The sequence below is a fragment of the Melanostigma gelatinosum genome (genome assembly GCF_949748355.1).
Source record: "Melanostigma gelatinosum genome assembly, chromosome: 17".
In the NCBI taxonomy this organism is placed as follows: domain Eukaryota; kingdom Metazoa; phylum Chordata; class Actinopteri; order Perciformes; family Zoarcidae; genus Melanostigma; species Melanostigma gelatinosum.
In genome coordinates, this window is record NC_136650.1 from 7,249,244 (window position 1) to 7,267,920 (window position 18,677).

General features: G+C 42.4%; 3 protein-coding genes across 3 annotated transcripts; all 3 read left to right on the forward strand.

Annotated features, from left to right (window-relative positions):
• The first annotated feature begins 1,500 nt into the window (after window positions 1-1,500).
• limd1b (LIM domains containing 1b) lies at window positions 1,501-3,764 on the forward strand. The gene is made up of 7 exons (XM_079287977.1): window positions 1,501-1,634; window positions 1,814-1,915; window positions 2,197-2,264; window positions 2,390-2,452; window positions 3,082-3,212; window positions 3,386-3,437; window positions 3,545-3,764. Exons 1-7 carry the CDS (start codon window positions 1,601-1,603, stop codon window positions 3,626-3,628), a joined length of 534 nt encoding a protein of 177 aa, XP_079144103.1. The 5' UTR covers window positions 1,501-1,600; the 3' UTR covers window positions 3,629-3,764.
• Window positions 3,765-4,267: 503 nt separating this feature from the next.
• Window positions 4,268-7,997, forward strand: nrm (nurim). Its single transcript, XM_079288769.1, has 4 exons — window positions 4,268-4,423; window positions 5,824-6,017; window positions 6,112-6,288; window positions 7,043-7,997. The coding sequence occupies exons 1-4, from the start codon at window positions 4,273-4,275 to the stop codon at window positions 7,343-7,345; spliced, it is 825 nt and encodes a 274-aa protein (XP_079144895.1). The 5' UTR covers window positions 4,268-4,272; the 3' UTR covers window positions 7,346-7,997.
• A 989-nt stretch (window positions 7,998-8,986) lies between these two features.
• On the forward strand, window positions 8,987-18,461 carry ppp1r18 (protein phosphatase 1, regulatory subunit 18; the record flags this gene model as incomplete). Its single annotated transcript, XM_079287752.1, has 3 exons — window positions 8,987-10,473; window positions 11,230-12,877; window positions 16,379-18,461. 3 exons carry the CDS (start codon window positions 8,987-8,989, stop codon window positions 16,634-16,636), a joined length of 3,393 nt encoding a protein of 1,130 aa, XP_079143878.1. The 3' UTR covers window positions 16,637-18,461.
• Window positions 18,462-18,677: the final 216 nt, after the last annotated feature.

The window sequence follows — 18,677 nt, forward strand, 5'->3', positions numbered from 1 at the left end:
CCGACTAAAGTTTCCTGAGGGGAGTTTGACTGATAAGCACCGTGCTGCATGCAAATGTGGAGACATTATGTAAAGTGTCAAACTGTGTTACTTGTTTATTGTGTAGACGGATAAGTGACATGATTGTGAAATGCTTGTTGAGCAAAGTCAATTATTTTTATTTTAAACATGTTTGCTGTCTTCTTTCTGGTCTCTTCCTCTCTTTCCTCTCATTTATTTATATAACAGATATGGTCAATATTAAATAAAATGATGAGACATAAATGAGAGGAGGAACCATGGGAAACCATTGTGTACATGTAAAGAGTGATTAAAACATAGCAACTAAATGCAGACCACCTCATTGTTCAGTTACAATCCGTTCTGCTCACTTGGCACAAATAACAGCATTTGTTTTCAACTTTCCGGGTCAACGGTTATAACATGAAGGTGCCTGAAGAGTCCACATGAGGGCAGTATAGGATATATGAGCAGCATCAAGCCCTCGTGTGAGGTTTTATGATTAAAGGTTGACGAGCTGTCAGGGCTCCTGTTCAATATTTTGTTCATGCACGGACAGATTGTTGATTGCAGTAAAGCAAACAGTAGTGATCTTCTTCTTTCTTTCTTTTTTTTAAGGAAAACCTCAGTGGATTTTGGACACTTTTGGTTGAAAAGCAGGCATGTTAGTTTTTAATGTTTCATATGTTCATGTATATTAGTCCATTTAAAGAAGATACATGTATGCTTTTTAAAGATAGTTTCAGAAGACAGATATCTAATAATCATCTCACGACCGTGTGACCCTTTGGACCAACCACTGAACTAAACGAGCTGCATGAAGGAGTTCACATGAGCTCCACCCCGACCAGCTACAACAGTGCAAAGCTGCTTTTATTTTAATGCATCAATAATAACAATGAAATAATGTAATATAAGATAATATTGAACCCACATGAATAATTGTTTGACTTTTGATACATTTTTCTGAAAAACATCTGTACTATTACTTAAGTATACGCAATATTTTGAATGTAGTACTTTCACCGTTTTGTTTTGGTCATTTAACTGCTCTGAATACTTACTGTACTGAATACTAGTAAGTACATTTACCCAAGTACAATCATGTGTTTGCCTGAATATGATACATTACTTTACAATACTTTGTGCTTCAGCTCAGAGAGAGAAATACTGTACTTCTTTACTCCACTACATTTATTTGATTACTTAAGATACAGGTTACTTTGCAGATTCAGATGAATAAATCAAAAATATGATCAATGAATATATTATGATGCAATATTGTATATTCATATGGGAGGCAAAACTACTCTGCAGTTTTTAAAGTAATTAAAATCAGCCCCAGATTGACCAGCAATGTAAATTGTGTTTCTAAATTGTGCTAAAAGACACCAGTTGGCCTCGTCTGTTGCCACCCACTCAGACAGCAGCCTTGGAGGAGTCCGGGGCTCTGAGGAGAGACCAGAAGCACCAATGCACCCATGAACCCAGAAAGCAGCTCCCCTTGCAGCTGTCTGCACCGCACATAAAATTAGACCCCTCAGTCAGTCGAGCTGTTGGCTCCAGCGGGCAGAGACAACTGGAGCGAATCCAGTAGGAGATGGACCCAAGATATAGCTCCAGTCTTTACTTTGGTAAGCAGAGAATACACTGAATATGTTCCTCTCTAACAGAGTGTTTGTCTGTGGGTTATAATTATTATTGAGTGTGTGTGTGTGTGTGTGTGTAGTCAGTCTGCACAGTTTGTTTTCAGTCAATGAAGAACGGATCAGGGTTCACAGTTGTCTATTATTTGTCCTTGTTGTGTATTCAGGAAGCTGCACGAGCTGCAGTAAAGCGGTGTACGGTGAAGGGAGAGCCTGCCGGGCGATGGGATGTTTATTCCACAACACTTGCTTCACCTGCAGCGTTTGCAGTGAGTCCTCCTGATGTGAGGGCGGATGTTCTGAGTCCAAGTCTCCTTCTGAGACTGTATTTCTTTATAATAATAAATATTCACGCCTCATTAAGCAGATATAGAAATGAATGCTTTGCTGTGTGTGGTTTGTTGTTAAAACTGTATTTAAAGGCCAAAAGAAAACAATTTAAGTTGAATTTCCATCTTTATGAAAACAAAATAAAACACCAGTGTGGTATCAAATGTCACGTCGAGGCTTGATGTTGACCGTGCTTCTTGTCTTTTATCTTCGTGTTTAGGTGAAAAGCTCAGTGGGAAGCCATTTTATACAATGTCAGGAAGAATCTACTGCGAGGATGATTTCTTGGTGAGAATATAGTGCTTCAGCACAGAGTTAAATATCACATAAACATGTGATTTCTATCCAGTTTGAAGATTTACAGCAATCGACCAGACATTTAATGAGTCGATTTGTTTTGTTATTTACTGCAGTACTCAGGAGCTCATCCATCCCAAGAAGTGTGTAACAGCTGTGGGTGTTTAATCATGGACATGGTGAGTATGGATTAGTTCACTGTGTACGCATTATGTGATGCATGCTCTCTGCAGTGGTGGAAGTATTATTCATATCTTTTACTTTAGTAAAAGTACAAATACCACAGTTTAGAAAATACTCCCAAAAGCCCTGCATTTAAAATGCTGCTTAAGTAAAAGTACGAAAGTATTGGGATCAAAATATACTTTAGTACCATAAGTAAAAGTAGTATGCAGAATGGCACATTTTAGAGTAATGTATTATAAGAAGCGATGCCTTTAATATGTATATTACTTCAATGCTGCACCTGGTAAAGGTAGTGCTTTTTTTCACTGCCAGGTAGATTGGGAATTTTCAATCAAATATTCTCGTCATCCGATTGAATATACGTCATCATTTATTTGTTCATTTATATTTTGTTTTCATAATCTAAATCTGCAGCGTATCTAAAGACATAAACTAAACGTATAGAGTATTGTTCCCTCTGAGGTGTAGTGCATTTAAAGCTTGAAGTATCAACAAATGGAAATACAACAATAAAGCACATGGTACCTCAAAATGGGATTCAAGTGCTGGAGTAAATGTACTTCGTTACGTTGCACCGCTGGCTCTCACATTGTGTAAAGAAGAGCTGGTTTTGCATGGTCAGGTTTTGCAGGCTCGTGGGAAGTCCTACCACCCGTCCTGCTTCCGCTGTGTGGTCTGCAGACGGAGCCTGGAGGGTCAGCCCTTCACTGTAGACGCAGACAGCAGGGTCTACTGTGTCAGCGACTACCACAGGTGAGTTTCTCATACAGGCCCTGAGCAAGTACAACAACAGTGGGCCAGGCCTTTTGAATTCACACTCCAGACAAAAGAAGAAACCAGACCCTGCGTCGACAGGCCACACATGAGAGGGGTCACACCCACAGTGACTTCACATCTGAGTTTCTGTGACCTTTTGCTGGTTTCAGGGTCCGAGCCCCTCTGTGTGCTGCGTGCAGAGGGCCGATACTGCCAACTGAGGTTAGCTGAATAGTTTGTTTAATTAATGGCAAATAGCACAAATTTTTACTTTAGTTTCTGAGAAATTATCGTAAAAATGTCCCTTCTTTTTTTCATTTTTTTTTCAGGGGTCTACAGAGTCTATTCGTGTGGTATCATTTGACAGAAACTACCATGTAGAGTGCTACAGTGGTAAGGTTGATCTCATTTGAAGACAGAAGCATTTTGATATCTGTGTTTATTTTCCCCCCGCTGGTTATTTTTTGTAAATGTAAAACATTAAAAAGAACATACATGTTTTAATTGAATGAATCTGTAGCATTTTGAACAGTTTTCTGTCTTCAATAAAGTCACTCAATAATGATCCCAAGTCTTGAGTATTGTTTTGTGCTCTATGTTTCTTCTTCTTCTGTTATTCGTTTTGTGGTCTGTAGGCCAGAGTAGTTTACATGACCAGCCAAATAATTAGGAAACCCCAGAGGAATCCTGAATACTTGAATACTGTAAGAAGAACAAAATGTGAAGCTGTGAGCCTCCTACGCTTCTCCTCCTGTATTCTCTGTTTGAGACTGAACTCTGGGAAGTGCTGTAGAGGTGCCTTTGGTCTTTGATTCTGCAATCAGAATTTTAAATAAAAGATCTGAGCCACAATATTTTATTTTATGTCTTGATGTTTATGCTTTAGCATTTTGTTTGTATTTCTACAATGCTTTGTTTAATACCCCACTTTGACAACAAATTACTGCATGCACTTTTCCCTTCTGGTTCAGAGGCGACACCGTGTGTCAACATTCGGTATTACCACAAACTCCCGGAAGAATCTTCTGTTGGCAAATGAAGATACACATTGATTGAAATGGCGTCAGTCGGGCTACGTGGTTGGGCTCTCTGCACCGTGTCTCTGCTAAACTCTGCGTTTGTTTTCATATCCGGTGCAGACTTTATTCGGTTTATATCATTTCGAGCCATTTACCACAACATCACCGGGGACACGACGCTCTGTCAAGGTAAGCTTCCATACTTTACACTGCTGCTGCTGCAGCCGACCATGCGAAGTTAACGCGAGCTAACTTTAGTGGAGGAGTTATTTTTGAAACCTGGTAACATGAGAAGGCTTTTGGTGTCAGGGCTTAAGTCTGCTATTTTAACGTTACTTAACGGTAATTACGGTGTAACAATAGCAACAGCATAGCCGTGCTTCATATATAATATGAAAATTAAATCATAATTCATATGAGTTCGTTGAAGGTCTACCTTATGACCATTTGCTCTTAGTGCCTGGCTAGCTCAGTCGGTAGAGCATGAGACTCTTAATCTCAGGGTCGTGGGTTCGAGCCCCACGTTGGGCTTCATCTTTTCTTCTGAACGAATTTGTTTTTCATCAACAACTCAGCTGTTGTTTTTAGTGGTAGATATCGTATCAGACATGTTTTACGTCAATGTGTATATTCTCAAAATAATATAAGTCGGTTGTAACTGTTTTAAAAATGGTGAATAGTTTTCGAAAACTAAGTTGGTCGAAATCGAGATCAGAAGCCGCTATCACTGCAGTGTGCCAAATTATGCATGCTTGACAGAATGAGCTACACTACTTTTAATCTTATTTATAGGGTTTGTATTTCTGCTTCTCACTCATATCTGACCTGAGAAGCAACTAAACCATGCTTTTGCAAGGTTGATGTTAGGTCATTACGAGGGAGAGGCTTACGTTAGTTAATTCGACTAGTCTGATAAGTGGGCAGCGCCAACTGTCAGAACACTAGATTGATCAAAACCTCTACTTTTTACCTCTACTTTACTTTTTGAATGGAAACTCAAATATTTACTCGATACCAGAATTGATTTAGTAATAATTAATTTAATATAACACAACCAGAATGAGAAGGAGGACTACACCGTTGCTTGTATTACAGTAAATATGCAATGAAACTGTGGGTTATGTATAAATTGCTGTGACATGTTTAGTGCTTGAGTGCTCGCAAACGGTACTTGTGTGTTCTCAATGCGATGACTGGGTAGTTACAGTGTGTAAAAGACTGAACATTGTAATGAACTTCAGTCAATAAACCATAGTGCCTGCCCAAATCACACTGAATGTGTAGTTTTTAATGTATTGCAGAATAAAATCAAAACAAACCTGGGGCTTTACATGTGCTCTAGTTATGTATATAGGTTTATATACACAAAAAACGAACCTTTAATTATTGTCTGGACTGTACAGCTTGTTCAGTCTAACAGTCTGAATAAGCTACAGCTGTATTCAAATGTATTTTGTGAGGTTGTAAACATAATGACAAATTATTTTATAATGACTATATTGTAATGCTCAATATAAACAAAATGAATGACAATATTCCAGTTGATCAGAATTTGACCTTTCTCTTCACATCATTTGCCCACACCTAAGACTCTATACCGTGGTCGGTGGCCCTGCAGGACAGCTCTGTCCTCGGGGCTCTTTTTGTGGATCTGGGGCTGCTGGCTCTCTTCATCGTGCAGCACAGTCTGCTCGCCTGGTCACCCGTCAAACAGGCCCTCCAATCAGTGCTGGGGACCCTGAACAGGACGGCTTACTGCTTCACCACAGCACTGGCACTCCAGGTACTGCAACACAGACAGAGTTAGAGTTGAACGTGTTTTACATGTCGCTTTTCTTCCCCACTCTGCATCATCATTCTCTTTCCTCCTGCGATAGATCATCATGCGTTACTGGCAGCCCGTGACTGGCGCCCCCTGCCTGTGGTCGGTGCGTCATGCACCCTGGAGTATCTGGTTCCCTCTGCTCTGCTTCAGTCTGCACTTCCTCTGCTGGGCAATCATCTGCAGCATCCTCATGATCTTTGATTACCCTGAACTGTTGGGCATCAAGCAGGTAGCTTATCAGTGTTACATTTTCATAAATATTTGGGGGTATTTCTGCCTTCATATGACAGAAAACAGTTGAAAGGAAACAAAGAGAGAAGGGGAATGACATACAATAAAGGTGATGGATTCAACACTGGATGTTGTGATTGCAGTGTACTATGCATCTTAATCTCGAGGCCACCAGGTGCCCCAATACTTTAAATGTTAAACATCGGGTGGAAATGAAATTTTCACCTTTTATTATCTTCTTACTTCAAGGTACTCTAGCTGATCGGCAGTATAATCAGCAGCTCTTTTGTCCCCTCGCACCAAATTTGATCAATGGTGTGATGCAACATTATTTTTGGGAGATGCTTCTCAAAATCAGGTTAAATTGTCATTCATTCATTCTTTCGTCCGAGTTATACTTTCATCATCATAGCTGTATTAAGTATCATAGTACATCTTGTTACCTAAACTACATGATTAAGTTTCCTATTGATTTGCCATAACTGAGGTGCATACAGTATGTATCAGAAAAGTTGAGGTAGATGCACTGTTACATGTAATTCTTCAATTTACACAAGGAAATGTGCAATGTGAAACGTATCAAAATACATTTTCTTGAATTGTGATGAGACTTTCAGTGTAGCAGGGAGTGTGTTATCTGTGACATTATGAAAAACTCAAAAATGTCCCATAAATAGTTAGACTTGTTATTGGTACTGCCTGCTTAACCTAATTTGTCTCTCTCATCCTCACCCTGCCCTCCTCTCTCTCAGGTGTACTACGATTGTCTCGGTTTAGGGGACCCTCTGTCTCACAAGTCACCTCGTGCCCAGCGCCTCCTGTCTCACCTCCGCCACCCGGTGTGCCTTGAGCTTGGCGTCGTGCTGTGGCTCCTGCCGGCCTTGTCCCTGGACAGGCTCCTGCTGGCGGGGACTCTGTCGACCTACCTGGCCCTGGCACACTCTCTGGACAAACAGGATTTAGCCTACCTCTGCGTCCAGCTTAACCACAAGCTGCAGCTCTTTGCCCAGCCACACCGGGGCAGCGGCGACGCCAGCGACCACAAGGAGGAGTGAAGTGGAGGTCTTCTTGATGCTTCGATGTGAAGCTTCACGCTGTAACTGCTGTCTTAATATTCAACAGAAATGTTACAAAACTCACTTCTCAATAAACCTGGTCGTCTGCTGTGCTGAATAAGATGCTCTGGCCATTTCTGCTAAAGGCAAATGACCTAACTCAACTTGACACATGGATTTAAAAAAGTTTTCTTTTTAATGATTACATTTAGGAACAAAGATTCTTAAATGTAATCAGAATATATAAGGTTTTATTGTAAAGTTTTATTTTGTGTCCGAAATTGATTGATAATACATGTAACATTTTGATATAACACCTGTCAAATATTCTTTATTGAGTTCATCATACAGTACATTGTTATAGGCATTTTCCTCAGTTGCTTTATTTTGTGTTGGGGACAGTAATGTCATGAACAAAGTGAATAAAGTTGCCTTTTCTTAATATGCCATTAATTCTCGAACTTCAAAAGTACTGTAATCTTTGATTTAACATGTATTTTATGCTGGTATTAGATGTCTGCATTATGGCCTCACTGTACCGACAATAATAACTTTAGGTATTTTCATGTTGAATGAATACATGTAATAAGCTGCATGCAGGTGTGTAAGATGTTTATTTGTTATCTCTATTCATGTGTTATTATTATAAATATTAAAGTAGTGAGAAAAAGAAAAACATGCCATGATGAAATGAGGTTGATCACACCGGAGGTATACTCCTGCAGCATGAGCTCTGCCCTGCCGACACCACAGCCCGTTACACACACCCCTCCACCTCCATCTTTTTTCCAATTAGTCCTGCGGAAGGAGGGATGAGAAGAGGGCGAGGGTGGGGGTGGGGGTGGGGGTGGTTGTTGCCCGGACAGACGGCTGTGTTCTTTAAACGCCTCCTCTTTGGTCCGACAACATTGTGTGTGCCACTAAACTCTCCTGACGGAATTTAATGTAATTATCGGATTACAGCGCAGCCGCTCCAAGCCTGGAAACATTTACTGCTATAACGACGACGGAGGTATATTCGTGCTCTGGTGTACAGTAAAGTTGTTGGGTGATTTGACGTCTTTTTAAAAACAGCCGTTGTGACAGCACAGATTAATCTGTTAGTTATTGGCGAAGGAGATTTTCCGTCGAGGAGTGGAGCGCATTACGCACAGCCAAGTGGAGATGACAACTTTAAAGTCTCAGCGGATATAGGCCTTCTAATTTATTTGGGTCGTTTTTGGTGAGTTTCATTGAACACTTTCATCTTAAATATTAGACTGAAGCAGGGAGTGATTTTCTGTTACATGTGCATTATGCGCCGCAAGTTAATGTGATAAAGTTTATGATACTATTTTGAGACAAATATGAAAGTTAGTCTCAGTTGAACAGGTAAGGCTGGAAATATTCCACCGTGTAACTCTGCTTTTAATTTGCATCTTTCTATGTGCTATTAAACATTGTAAACACATGTCAATTCATATTTAAATTGTGTAATTTGGAGTTTTATAGTTTATACTGTCCTAAAAGTTAAATATCTCGATAATGTTCACAGCTATTTATGGTTGTGGAGAAAATAGATTTTAATGAATTGTTTCCTTATTTGCAGACAATTCCCTCTAAAGAAGAACAGCAACCATCTTGTTCGAAACCTTTTCTGTTATGTCTGTCTCCTCTCTGCCGGAATGGAAGCAACTCCTGCTGGAGAGAAAGAGGAGAGAGGAGGAGGAGAGAGAGTGGAGAGAGAAAGAGGAAGAGAAGAAATTTGCCAGCATGCCCGCCTGGAAGCGAGGGATCATCCAGCGGAGGAAGGCGAAGCAGGACAGTATAGGTGACAGGGAAAAGGAGAGAGACGTCTGTCTGCTGCAGGTGGATGTCAGATCTGCTTTTGATGGTCTGAGTGACACGGACAGCGTTGTAACAATCAATTTGGAAAGCGAATGGTCACTTAGTCCAGATCCGGAGCTGTGGCTGGATGGAGAAGTCAAACCAGCGAGTCAGGTGTCTGTAGAAACTACAGTTCCATTCCATGAAAACCAATTTATTCGAACGCAGAGTGCTTGGAGGAAGGGCAGGGATGCAGAAGGAGGGAACGAGCCAGAAGTTAAGGAGAGGGAGAAAGACAAATTGATCCCCAGGAGTCAAGATGGGGAGTTGGGAAGAGGAAGAGAAATCGAGCTGAAAATAGAGCGATTCAGAGATGTGAGTGAGGGAAGGGAAAAAGAGATGAGCAGGGACAGGAGTCAAGGAAGAGAAAGAGAGAATAACAACCAATGGAAAGAGTCAGTTAAAGATGCAGCCAGGGAGCGGGAATTACTCAAAGTAAGAAAAGACGAGGAGGAAAAGGAAACAGACCCGTCATCTAGTTCTTTTTCTCCCCTCGTCCCTTGTCTTCGGACCATCCGAGCCGACAGCATCATCATCATTGAGCAGGATAGGAAAGGCAGCGATGAGAGAAAGGCTAGATGGAGGGAGGCAGAGAGGGAGTGGCCAGAGGAGGACCAGCAGCTGAAGAGAGGGATGAAGATGGACCTGAGGGAGATCCTTGCAGGAGGAGGGAGCATCACCGAGATCCGAGCCTCTGAAGTTCTGATCATAAAGCCGTCGGCAAGTCCTGAAGAGAGGAGTCCAGAAGTAGGAAGAGGAGGGAGAGGTTCGGGTAGAGAGGATGGAGAGATGCAGTGCAGCATGGATGGAAGGAGGGAGAGTTTGGGCAGAGAGCTCAGAACAGACAAGTCCTGGCTGAGAGAAAAAGAGAAAGAGAGACCACGGGGCCAGGCAACGGTTATTAAAGACGACAGGAAGGACAGCTTGGATGATAACGTGTTTGTTGAAAGGGGAGGTAGGGTCAGTCAGCTGCTGAGTAAATTCGGCTCTGATAATTTCCTCCGGCCTGGGAGGAGAAAACTCTTAGGAGATGAAGATGACCAACAATCTGAGGCAGACGGGAGGAATATGGTACTGAAAGGTGTGCCGAAACGCTCATTCAGCTTCTCTGATCGTGTCCTCTGTGCTAAGGAGAATGGTTTAGATGACGAGGGTTATCATGCAAGGAAAACCCACGGGAGGATACATTCAGACAAGAGCGTAGCGCCGTGGGGCGACGACGCAGGCTTAGGGAAGGAAACCACAGCAAAGGTCAAACTGGGGTGCACATGGCTTTTAGATAAAGACCAGTTTGGAATGCAAAAAGATGGACATTCAAAAAAGGAGGATGAAAAGGGGGGGCATAGGAGAAATGAAGCAGAAATGTGTCCCTCCATCCAACACAGGAGCGAAGTTAAGAAAGTGGAGCCTGTTGATACGAGGGCTTTGGAAAGGGAAAGCGACGCAGATGGAGATGAGGGGTTCACAGTGGCATCGGTCAAAAACACAGAAGGAATCTCGTTTGCTAGAAGACTTACGATCAGGCAGGAGGGGAAAGCAAGAGCTGAAAGAGAGGTGAAGCGCCAAACAGGTGAAAAAAGTCTGGAAAAGGAGATGAGTGTAGAAAAACAATCAGAGATGGGAGGACAGATTGAGGAGCAAGTTCGGAATAAAAATGTGTCTGATTGTCGGAGGGAAGAGGGATTGGAAAGCACAATCCCACCTGAAACTTTGCAGAAGAGTCACATCAAATCAGCTTTCACAGAGTGCTCCAGTCTGCTCTGTGCTGTCACAGATAGGGCTAGAGACCTCCACAGAGGGCCAGAGTGGAGTGGTACATGGCCACAAGGACCTTACTTACCACACTCTGTTTTGCCCCAACACACAGAGGAGCTTATGAGTAAAATAGAGAAAATAGGAGACACAACTATTCAAAGCAGCGAGAAAGGAGAAAGGGCTCACAAGGCTGTATATGAAATGACCAAAGGATCAGATCAGGAAATTGGATCAGAGACACTCCTTACTGATGCAACCCCCAGATCTCCAAAAAGAATTGCACCCATAGGGATCCCTCCAGTTCCTCTGGAGATTCAAATCCCCAGAAGTGTGTTTTACGTTGCCGAAGAAATGGTAGAGAGAAAAAAGGCCGTGGGTCAAAGTGGCGACGGGAAAGACTGGGAAGGAGGTAAAGGGGTTGAGAGGAGGGATAGCTGGAGAATCGGAAAACCCCTGAGCCGCATCGAGTCCCTGCGAGAGAAAATAAGGCAAAGAGAGCTGGAGAAGCAGAGACAAATAGAGGCACAAGGTGGAGGTGGGAGTGAAGGTACAGAGGTAAACGACACTCACACAGCCGGGGACAAGCGTGACGAGAGGGGAACTGAAATAGAGAAAGAGTGGGAAGCTGCAGCTCAGATGCGGAAGAAGCTGGTCGAAGCAGAGAGGGGACAGGAAGACGCAGCAGCGCAGACATCCACGACTGCATTTGACGTCACACAGGAAGTGAGCGTGTTGAAAACCTGCCTCCAACTTCCTGTTTCTGTCCCACACTCGCAAGCCACCAGAGGAGAAGAAGTGGCAAGCGGGTACGCCACTGCTGCCTCCGAACTTATCTGTGACAGCTTCCAGATATCTGAGGATGACAACGACCCTGTGAAACATGTGGAGGAAGAGCTGAGGGGCCGCAGGAGCCAACAAGAGAACAAAGAAGCAGAAAGGGAGGAAGAGGCGGAAAAGGAGCTCTCAGAGGAGGAGGTAGAGGAATACACATCGCCTCTCGACCCTGTGCAACCTCTCTCCCCTTTACCGCCTCATCCCAACTCCCTCGTAGCCATGAGCCGGATCTACAAATTGGAGACAGTCGGCTCGAGGTCGGGCTTGTGCCTGAGGGAGAGGACCGTAGACATCCCATCAGTTCACCTTGTTAAAGTGAAGCCCCTCATGTCAAACGCACAGCAGGGGGACAGCAAAACATTCTCAGGTGAGGACATCTGCGGGGTTCAGACAATACAACGACAGATAGAGCAGTTTCAGCTGAAAGAGCAGGAAACGCTGAAGTCTTGTGCGTCACCAAACACCCTTCTTAAGGACAGAGAGACAAAGGGGCATCCAAGCCCCAGAGGACTGTTAAAGAACCAGGTAAAGGACGATAAAAAGACCCCGGAGAAAGATCACGAAACTTCAGAATCGAATCCCAATGTGTCTCCTTGGCGTGTCCGTTCTCCAACATCTCAGCTGAAACAATCTAACCAGACTACCACAGTCACCCCCTCACTTCTCAGGAGCCAATCCCCGGACAATACTCTGAAACCCTCGGATTACGCCCCGACCCCGGCCTCCTCCCCGTGCTGCCCATCTCCTGCACAGTCTCCGAGTGTCTCTCCATCTCCAACCCCATCGCCCACGCTCTTCTCCATCCGGAGTGCCTCTGGAGGCCAAGTGAAGAGAGGTGCCACCATCACAATCGCCCCAAAAAAGCCTGCCGGCAGAGGAGTGACGGGACCCACAACGGGCTCCACGGCAGTAGGGCCGAAACCCTCAAAGACCTCATCGCAGCAGGCCCAGGTGACCTCCGCTGCGGCCGAGCCAGTGAAGAAGAAGTACCCCACAGTGGAGCAGATTGAGGTGATTGGTGGATATCAGAATCTAGACAAGTCCTGTCTGGTCAAGAACAGAGAGACCCCAAAAAGGGTGAGTGTTTAGTTTTTTGTTTGCATTTCACTCAGATAAATGTAAGTAAACTAAAATATTTATTTTCCACTAACCAAGAGCACCAAAGACAAGAAGTTATCTGCATCTCTCAGTGATGTTAACATGTCATGTTGCACAAATGGCAAATTTGAAGACTTCTAATTTCAAAAGGGATGGTCGCTTTTGAAATTCATCAGAGGTGGTTCAGAGGGTAACACCTCGTTGTCAAGCAGAATCTCCTCTCTCTCTTGGAGAACATCCCTTTTGATTGAGAAGTACGATCACAGACACCGACTAAGCCGGTTAAAGCCTTATCGAGCACGACATCTTGATTCTTAGCCATAAAATCCTAGAGGAATGTGCTTTGCCATTTGCTTCTTAGGTCTGATTCTTTGCAGACGTTTGACTTTTACCACATGATAATGATGTCACAATACATATTTTAGCTAAACGTGTGGACAGCAAACGTGTGGACAGCAAACGTGTGGACATGTTTTTGGACATCTTTGGTTTATTATTGACACACTAAACCACAGAGAGACAGTGGAAGCGAGCTGCTTGTTGCGTTGTTTGCTAAAATGACGGTAATTATGAGTTGAAAGTAATAGAAAAGGGTTTGATATAGCACCTCTTAGTTTGTTGGAGCATCTGCAGAACTGTTGCAGACTTCAGTGGAGACAAAACAGTTGAGAAGGAAACCACAACGACAAGAAGCCAGCTCCTTCCTCCTTTCTTTTTTTAGTGTTGTCTGTCTACCTGACATCACATGCTTGATTCTGTGGATGCATGCAAAGAACCACACTGGTATTTACAGTAATTCAGTCTCAGCAGCCTCGACTCAAACAACAAACAAATCTCACTGGAGTTAAAGGTCACATTACGACTTTCTGTTTTTTTATTTCATGAGTCCAGTCCCTGTTTGAGGGAGAGTGGGAGAGGAGCTCCTATGTAATAAAGGGAGCCAAGCAGAAATAATCTTTGTCTGTCCTTTCTTACCAGCTTGTGGTGATGAACCTTGACTGTATTTATGTATTTTAGAATTGTATTAAAAATGATATAGATTTTTTTTCCATGTAAGAGTTAAACAGCTGGTAATTTCCCCTCAGTCTGCCTGTGTTGCCGACTGCTTCCATGTTCCCTCGGACCAATTCAGCTGTTTTTGTTGAGTCAGCCCTCCCTCCCACTCAGACAATTATCTCTTTGTATCTTCTTGGCTGTTTTGGTTTGTTAGACTGGATCCTTGGCAAACAGTTGAACACGCTGACCCTCCAATGCATGACTGAGTGTTACTGTCGGCATGCCGCCAACTCTTAGTTTGATGTGGGTGAAATGGAAAGAAAGAGAAGTGCTCCAGAAAGATGTGAAATAACTTAATGGTGGTCTAAAAAAACCCCAGTTTGACAGTCATACTGAGAGAATTGGAGGCGATTTAAGGCTTCTTGTTTCGTCGAACAGAAACTCACGGTCACACTGCATGTTTTTGCTGACTTCCTCTTTCAATCTATTTCACTTCCTCTAAACGTGGGACGGAGATCGACACGAGGACACTTCCTATGCAGTGTACACTTTTAAATCTCTAAATGCGACTCAGACACTAAACCATCTGTTTTCAAAGACTTGACTAGCCGACACAAGAATGAAAGAGAAACCAGGGTTTGGTGAATTTCTCCAGCTGTAGATTTCCCTGTTACTGTGACCGCTAATGAAATAAACTATCATTTATTGATAAGCAAAGTCCGCTTCAGCTGCAGCGAATGACCACTTTGCGACTGTGATTCTCTGACCACCTGTCGCTCTCTCGCTGATGCCCTTCAGACTGTTTGACGTCAGGCCTCCTTCCCTCCCCCTATCTGAACCCACGTCATCATGTCACAGAGGGGGGTAACCTGCCTGCTCCTCGTCTTCCTCTTCCTTTATTTTCCTCTTCATGTGTATGCCTTTTATCTTGGACTATCTCTCCATCAAATGCGCCCTATGTTGGTTTGACTCAGACTCTGGAAACAAAAAATATGGCTTTCTTTTCTTGTTTGATTTTTAAGAGTGGGTCTGATATGTTTGTCACAATCTTATTTATTAATTTATGTTAGATTTTTTTAGTTTTACTATGTTCTAAGCAATACCTTGCATGCATTTGAATGGATTTTAATATTGTTTTCTTGGGGGGTCAGTCTTATTTTAAATATCGCTCTGAACCGAATAGACACTTTAACATCCAGCGTTGCTAAACAAGCTTACTAAACAGTATTGAACCTGTGAAGAAGTTTGGTCAAATATTGATACAGATATGAACTTCCTGCTAATGACAACTTCCCTCTTATTCTCCTACTCTTCCAGTTTCTGTCTCTCGACCGGGGCCGATGCTGTCCTGCTGTGTTAGTTACGTTAATCGGGTTCATGGAGGGAGGATTAGCCTCCTGTGCCTTAGCATGATTCACCGGGCCACGCTAATGCAGTGCTATTGTCTGCACTCCTCTGCAGACAGCTGCTGTCAAGGTGAAGCAGCGGTAACTCGAATGATGTGTGCAGTTTGGTGTCTGGTCGTTTCAGGCTCCGGCCAGATCATGTCTGCACCTCTGGGTGTGTTTACTACGGTGCACATCTCTGCTGTTCTTATAAGACGCACCGTGGATTTCCTGTTGGGTCTGTTTACACCTCGCTGACATTGGAGTACACAAACTCCACGCAAACATCCGTCAGGCCAGGCAAAGACGACGGAGCCTCGTTCTCCTTTGCAGCACTAGTTCTAAACAAACTCAGTTTCTGTCCCTGAATAACAAACAAGTTAGTGCACAACGTGTTCAGACAGTGAATATTTATGCCGTGTTAAGCCTCACGCTGTCAGTTAACATTTCACTGACAGAGTACAAACATCTCACAGAGTCTCTTCAGCGCCTCAAAGCTGTGTGTACATTTGACCATGCAGGCACATGTCAGAGAAATCAGTTGCTACAGGAAATATACTACTATTTGCACTTATCAGAGGCAAAAGGGGACATTTTGATTCTGACATATTATTCATTTTACTTCCTGCAATTCTTTTTTGTTTCTAAGATCATTCATTGTATAATGGATGTATGTTTGAAACAGCTTGCTAACTTGGTGGCCATATTTTCCTTACACTTTCCTTAGTCATTGATAAATAAAAGGCTTGCTTGAACTCAAGTTGCCCCTAGATTCTTTATGCCATTTTGCCTTCAATCAAAGATGACAGTAGAGACACTCCGAGCTGCCTCGACTCACTACAGAATATAAACACTAAACATACAATGATGTCGAACTTTATTTCCAAATGGTACATGTGAGGGTATTAATAGAAGCATTTATACCTCTCGTGAGTGGATGGCAGAGGTTTTCCTTGTACAGTATCCTCTGCTGAGCCAGCGGTTTTGTAAAGTAACCAAGTTTGCGTCACACAAGGCAAGAAATAGAAGATCTGCAGTGATTTAAACAAATAAAAAAAACGTCAATGTAAAATAATCCTCTCTTTACTCATGTTTACAGGGAAAGGTGTGTTTCGACGAGGACCAGCTGGAGCAGGTGTGTGAGTACCCATCAGAGACCTCCATGCTGGCATGTACCCCCTTCCCTCACGACCTGTGGAGGATGGAGAGGCTGCAGGGAGAGGAGGTGCAAGAGGAGGAAGCTGAAGTGGAGGGAGGAGCGATTGTCTCCAAAAGCACAAGGAATGTGGGGATTGCGACGGGAGGGGGTCTAAGAGTGGGTCAGTGTCACCCCCTTCTCAAGAAACACAACGTGTAATGAGTGAGATTATGGGTTCACGTTGTTTTGGCCATTCATGATGTCTCGCTGTGAAACAATCCGTAGGTTTGGACTTTAAGATTTACGCTAAAATGGTGTTTTATTTTCACTGTGTTGAACTTTCCTAAAATAATATGTTGGCAATATTGTACTGTATGACTTTACTATTGTCAGCAAATCCCAAGAAAAGACAAAAATCAACAATGAATTATTGTATTTCTTGTGAAGCCAAAGTCTGATTTAGCTTATTCCTCTGCACCATAGCGCTCTTTATAAACACATAAATGAGCCTCAGTGTTGTTCTGCGTCACATGTTCTTTCATTAGGAGGAACAAGGGCATTGTAGTTTTATTTTCAGCCAATCCCACATGTCATATATACTCAAATACTAAATGTCACTTAGCATGTTTTTTTAGCTTGGATGCTCACGTAACAATACGTTCACAGCTTATTCAAGAGAGGTGTTCATACCATTGACTCCTGTCTCAAAGCTGCTCCATAGCTCCCTCCATTTCAGACTATGAGGCTCTCTGTTTCCAGAAAAGCCAGGCGGACGTCACTGTTAAGAGAGCTTAGTTTTTCTCTTTTCATGGGGATTTATCGACAATAAGAAACATCTAGATTTACGCCAGCCTTCAGTAAAACAAACACCAATTTTCAGAGTTTTTTCCAAATAAATACTCAGCATTGTGAAGAAATAAATTGAAAAAAAACCAATATTGGTTTTAAACGCAGCAGAATGTATTTCTTTGGAGAGCGAATGACATTGTTCGGTTGCATTTATGGTCCTCAAAAAGCCATAAATGTCACTGTTGGTGAATGGGAAGAAGTCAGCTCCAATTATCAAGTGGAATAGAAATCCTAGAGTCACATTTCTTACCTCATCTCCGTCTCTCTGTCTTCCAGATGAGTCTTGCCCTCGGTAGAAGCCAGTCACCTCCGCCAAAATTGACCATTTGACGAGATCACCAACAATGTTGAACAATATTACATGATTTTTACTGTGTTTTGTTCAATCCGAATTGTTGAATGAGTGTTTGTAATCCTTGTGGTGTTTTGTTTTGATCTAGTATCAGAATGAATGAGTATCGTGGAAGAAATGAACATGACAGTTTGATTTCGTGAACATAATTCTGATTACTGGGGAAAATATTTCACCTGGTTTTATTTTCAGGGAAATTGAGGGGCAATTGTGAATGTATGGTACATATGATGAAAGACCCTCAGGTGTGCTCTGCCGATCACTTGTCTATGCAATATAAAGATACGATTTTATTTTTTAGTTAATATATTTGATAGTTTCTTTCATGTTGATTACCTTCTATATTGAAATCTGCCTCAGCACAGAAGAGTGATGTTTATATCATCTGGTTTCATGTGCCTGCTGGATTTGCCCATACAGATGATATGAAGATCAGTTTGTAGAGATATTTGATTTTTGTTGTCTGAAGCCTTTTTGGAAAAACTTCTTCTCAGTGGGTGTTGGCCATTGCATGCAGGAACAATGTGTGCAGGGCAACTTTTAGAGGTCTCTGTCTTTTGTGGGGATTACATGAGCATTGCTGTTCATAATGACAACTCGTAACAGTTCAGTTAATGTGTATGAATACAAATAAAGGCATTCTTTTGTTATTTCTTTTGTCATGTGGAAGTGGAGAGAGCCGTGTGAGTGAAAGTCCCCGAGAGGAAGTTGTGTTTCGTTGAAAACATAAGCAGTTGACAGATAAACTTCATCATATTACAGCTGCTATCTGACTTTTGGCTGTACTACATTTATGATACAATATATACTCAGTGTTCCTTGTTTGTAAGTAAATATTTTTAATTGGTGAAAGAAGATGCTAATTCTGTGCAAATATATTTTTTTCTATGTTGGTTAAAGAAGCTGGCTTCAAGAGAATAAATCGAATACATATCACTGACAATAGTTTTGTGTCCTCTTTTATTTGTTAATGGTACCATGTACAGAAAGTGAACTGTTCCTCCGCTTTTTGTCCTTTTGATAAATGATTTTGGTGAAAATATTCTAAATATACGAAAT

Coding starts and splice junctions, on each gene's coding strand:
- limd1b (XM_079287977.1), top strand. CDS start 1,601: ATGGACCCAAGATATAGCTCCAGTCTTTACTTTG. Junction 1,635..1,813: donor TAGCTCCAGTCTTTACTTTG/GTAAGCAGAGAA, acceptor TTGTGTATTCAG/GAAGCTGCACGAGCTGCAGT. Junction 2,265..2,389: donor ACTGCGAGGATGATTTCTTG/GTGAGAATATAG, acceptor TATTTACTGCAG/TACTCAGGAGCTCATCCATC.
- nrm (XM_079288769.1), top strand. CDS start 4,273: ATGGCGTCAGTCGGGCTACGTGGTTGGGCTCTCTGCACCGTGTCTCTG. Junction 4,424..5,823: donor GGACACGACGCTCTGTCAAG/GTAAGCTTCCAT, acceptor CCCACACCTAAG/ACTCTATACCGTGGTCGGTG. Junction 6,289..7,042: donor AACTGTTGGGCATCAAGCAG/GTAGCTTATCAG, acceptor CCTCTCTCTCAG/GTGTACTACGATTGTCTCGG.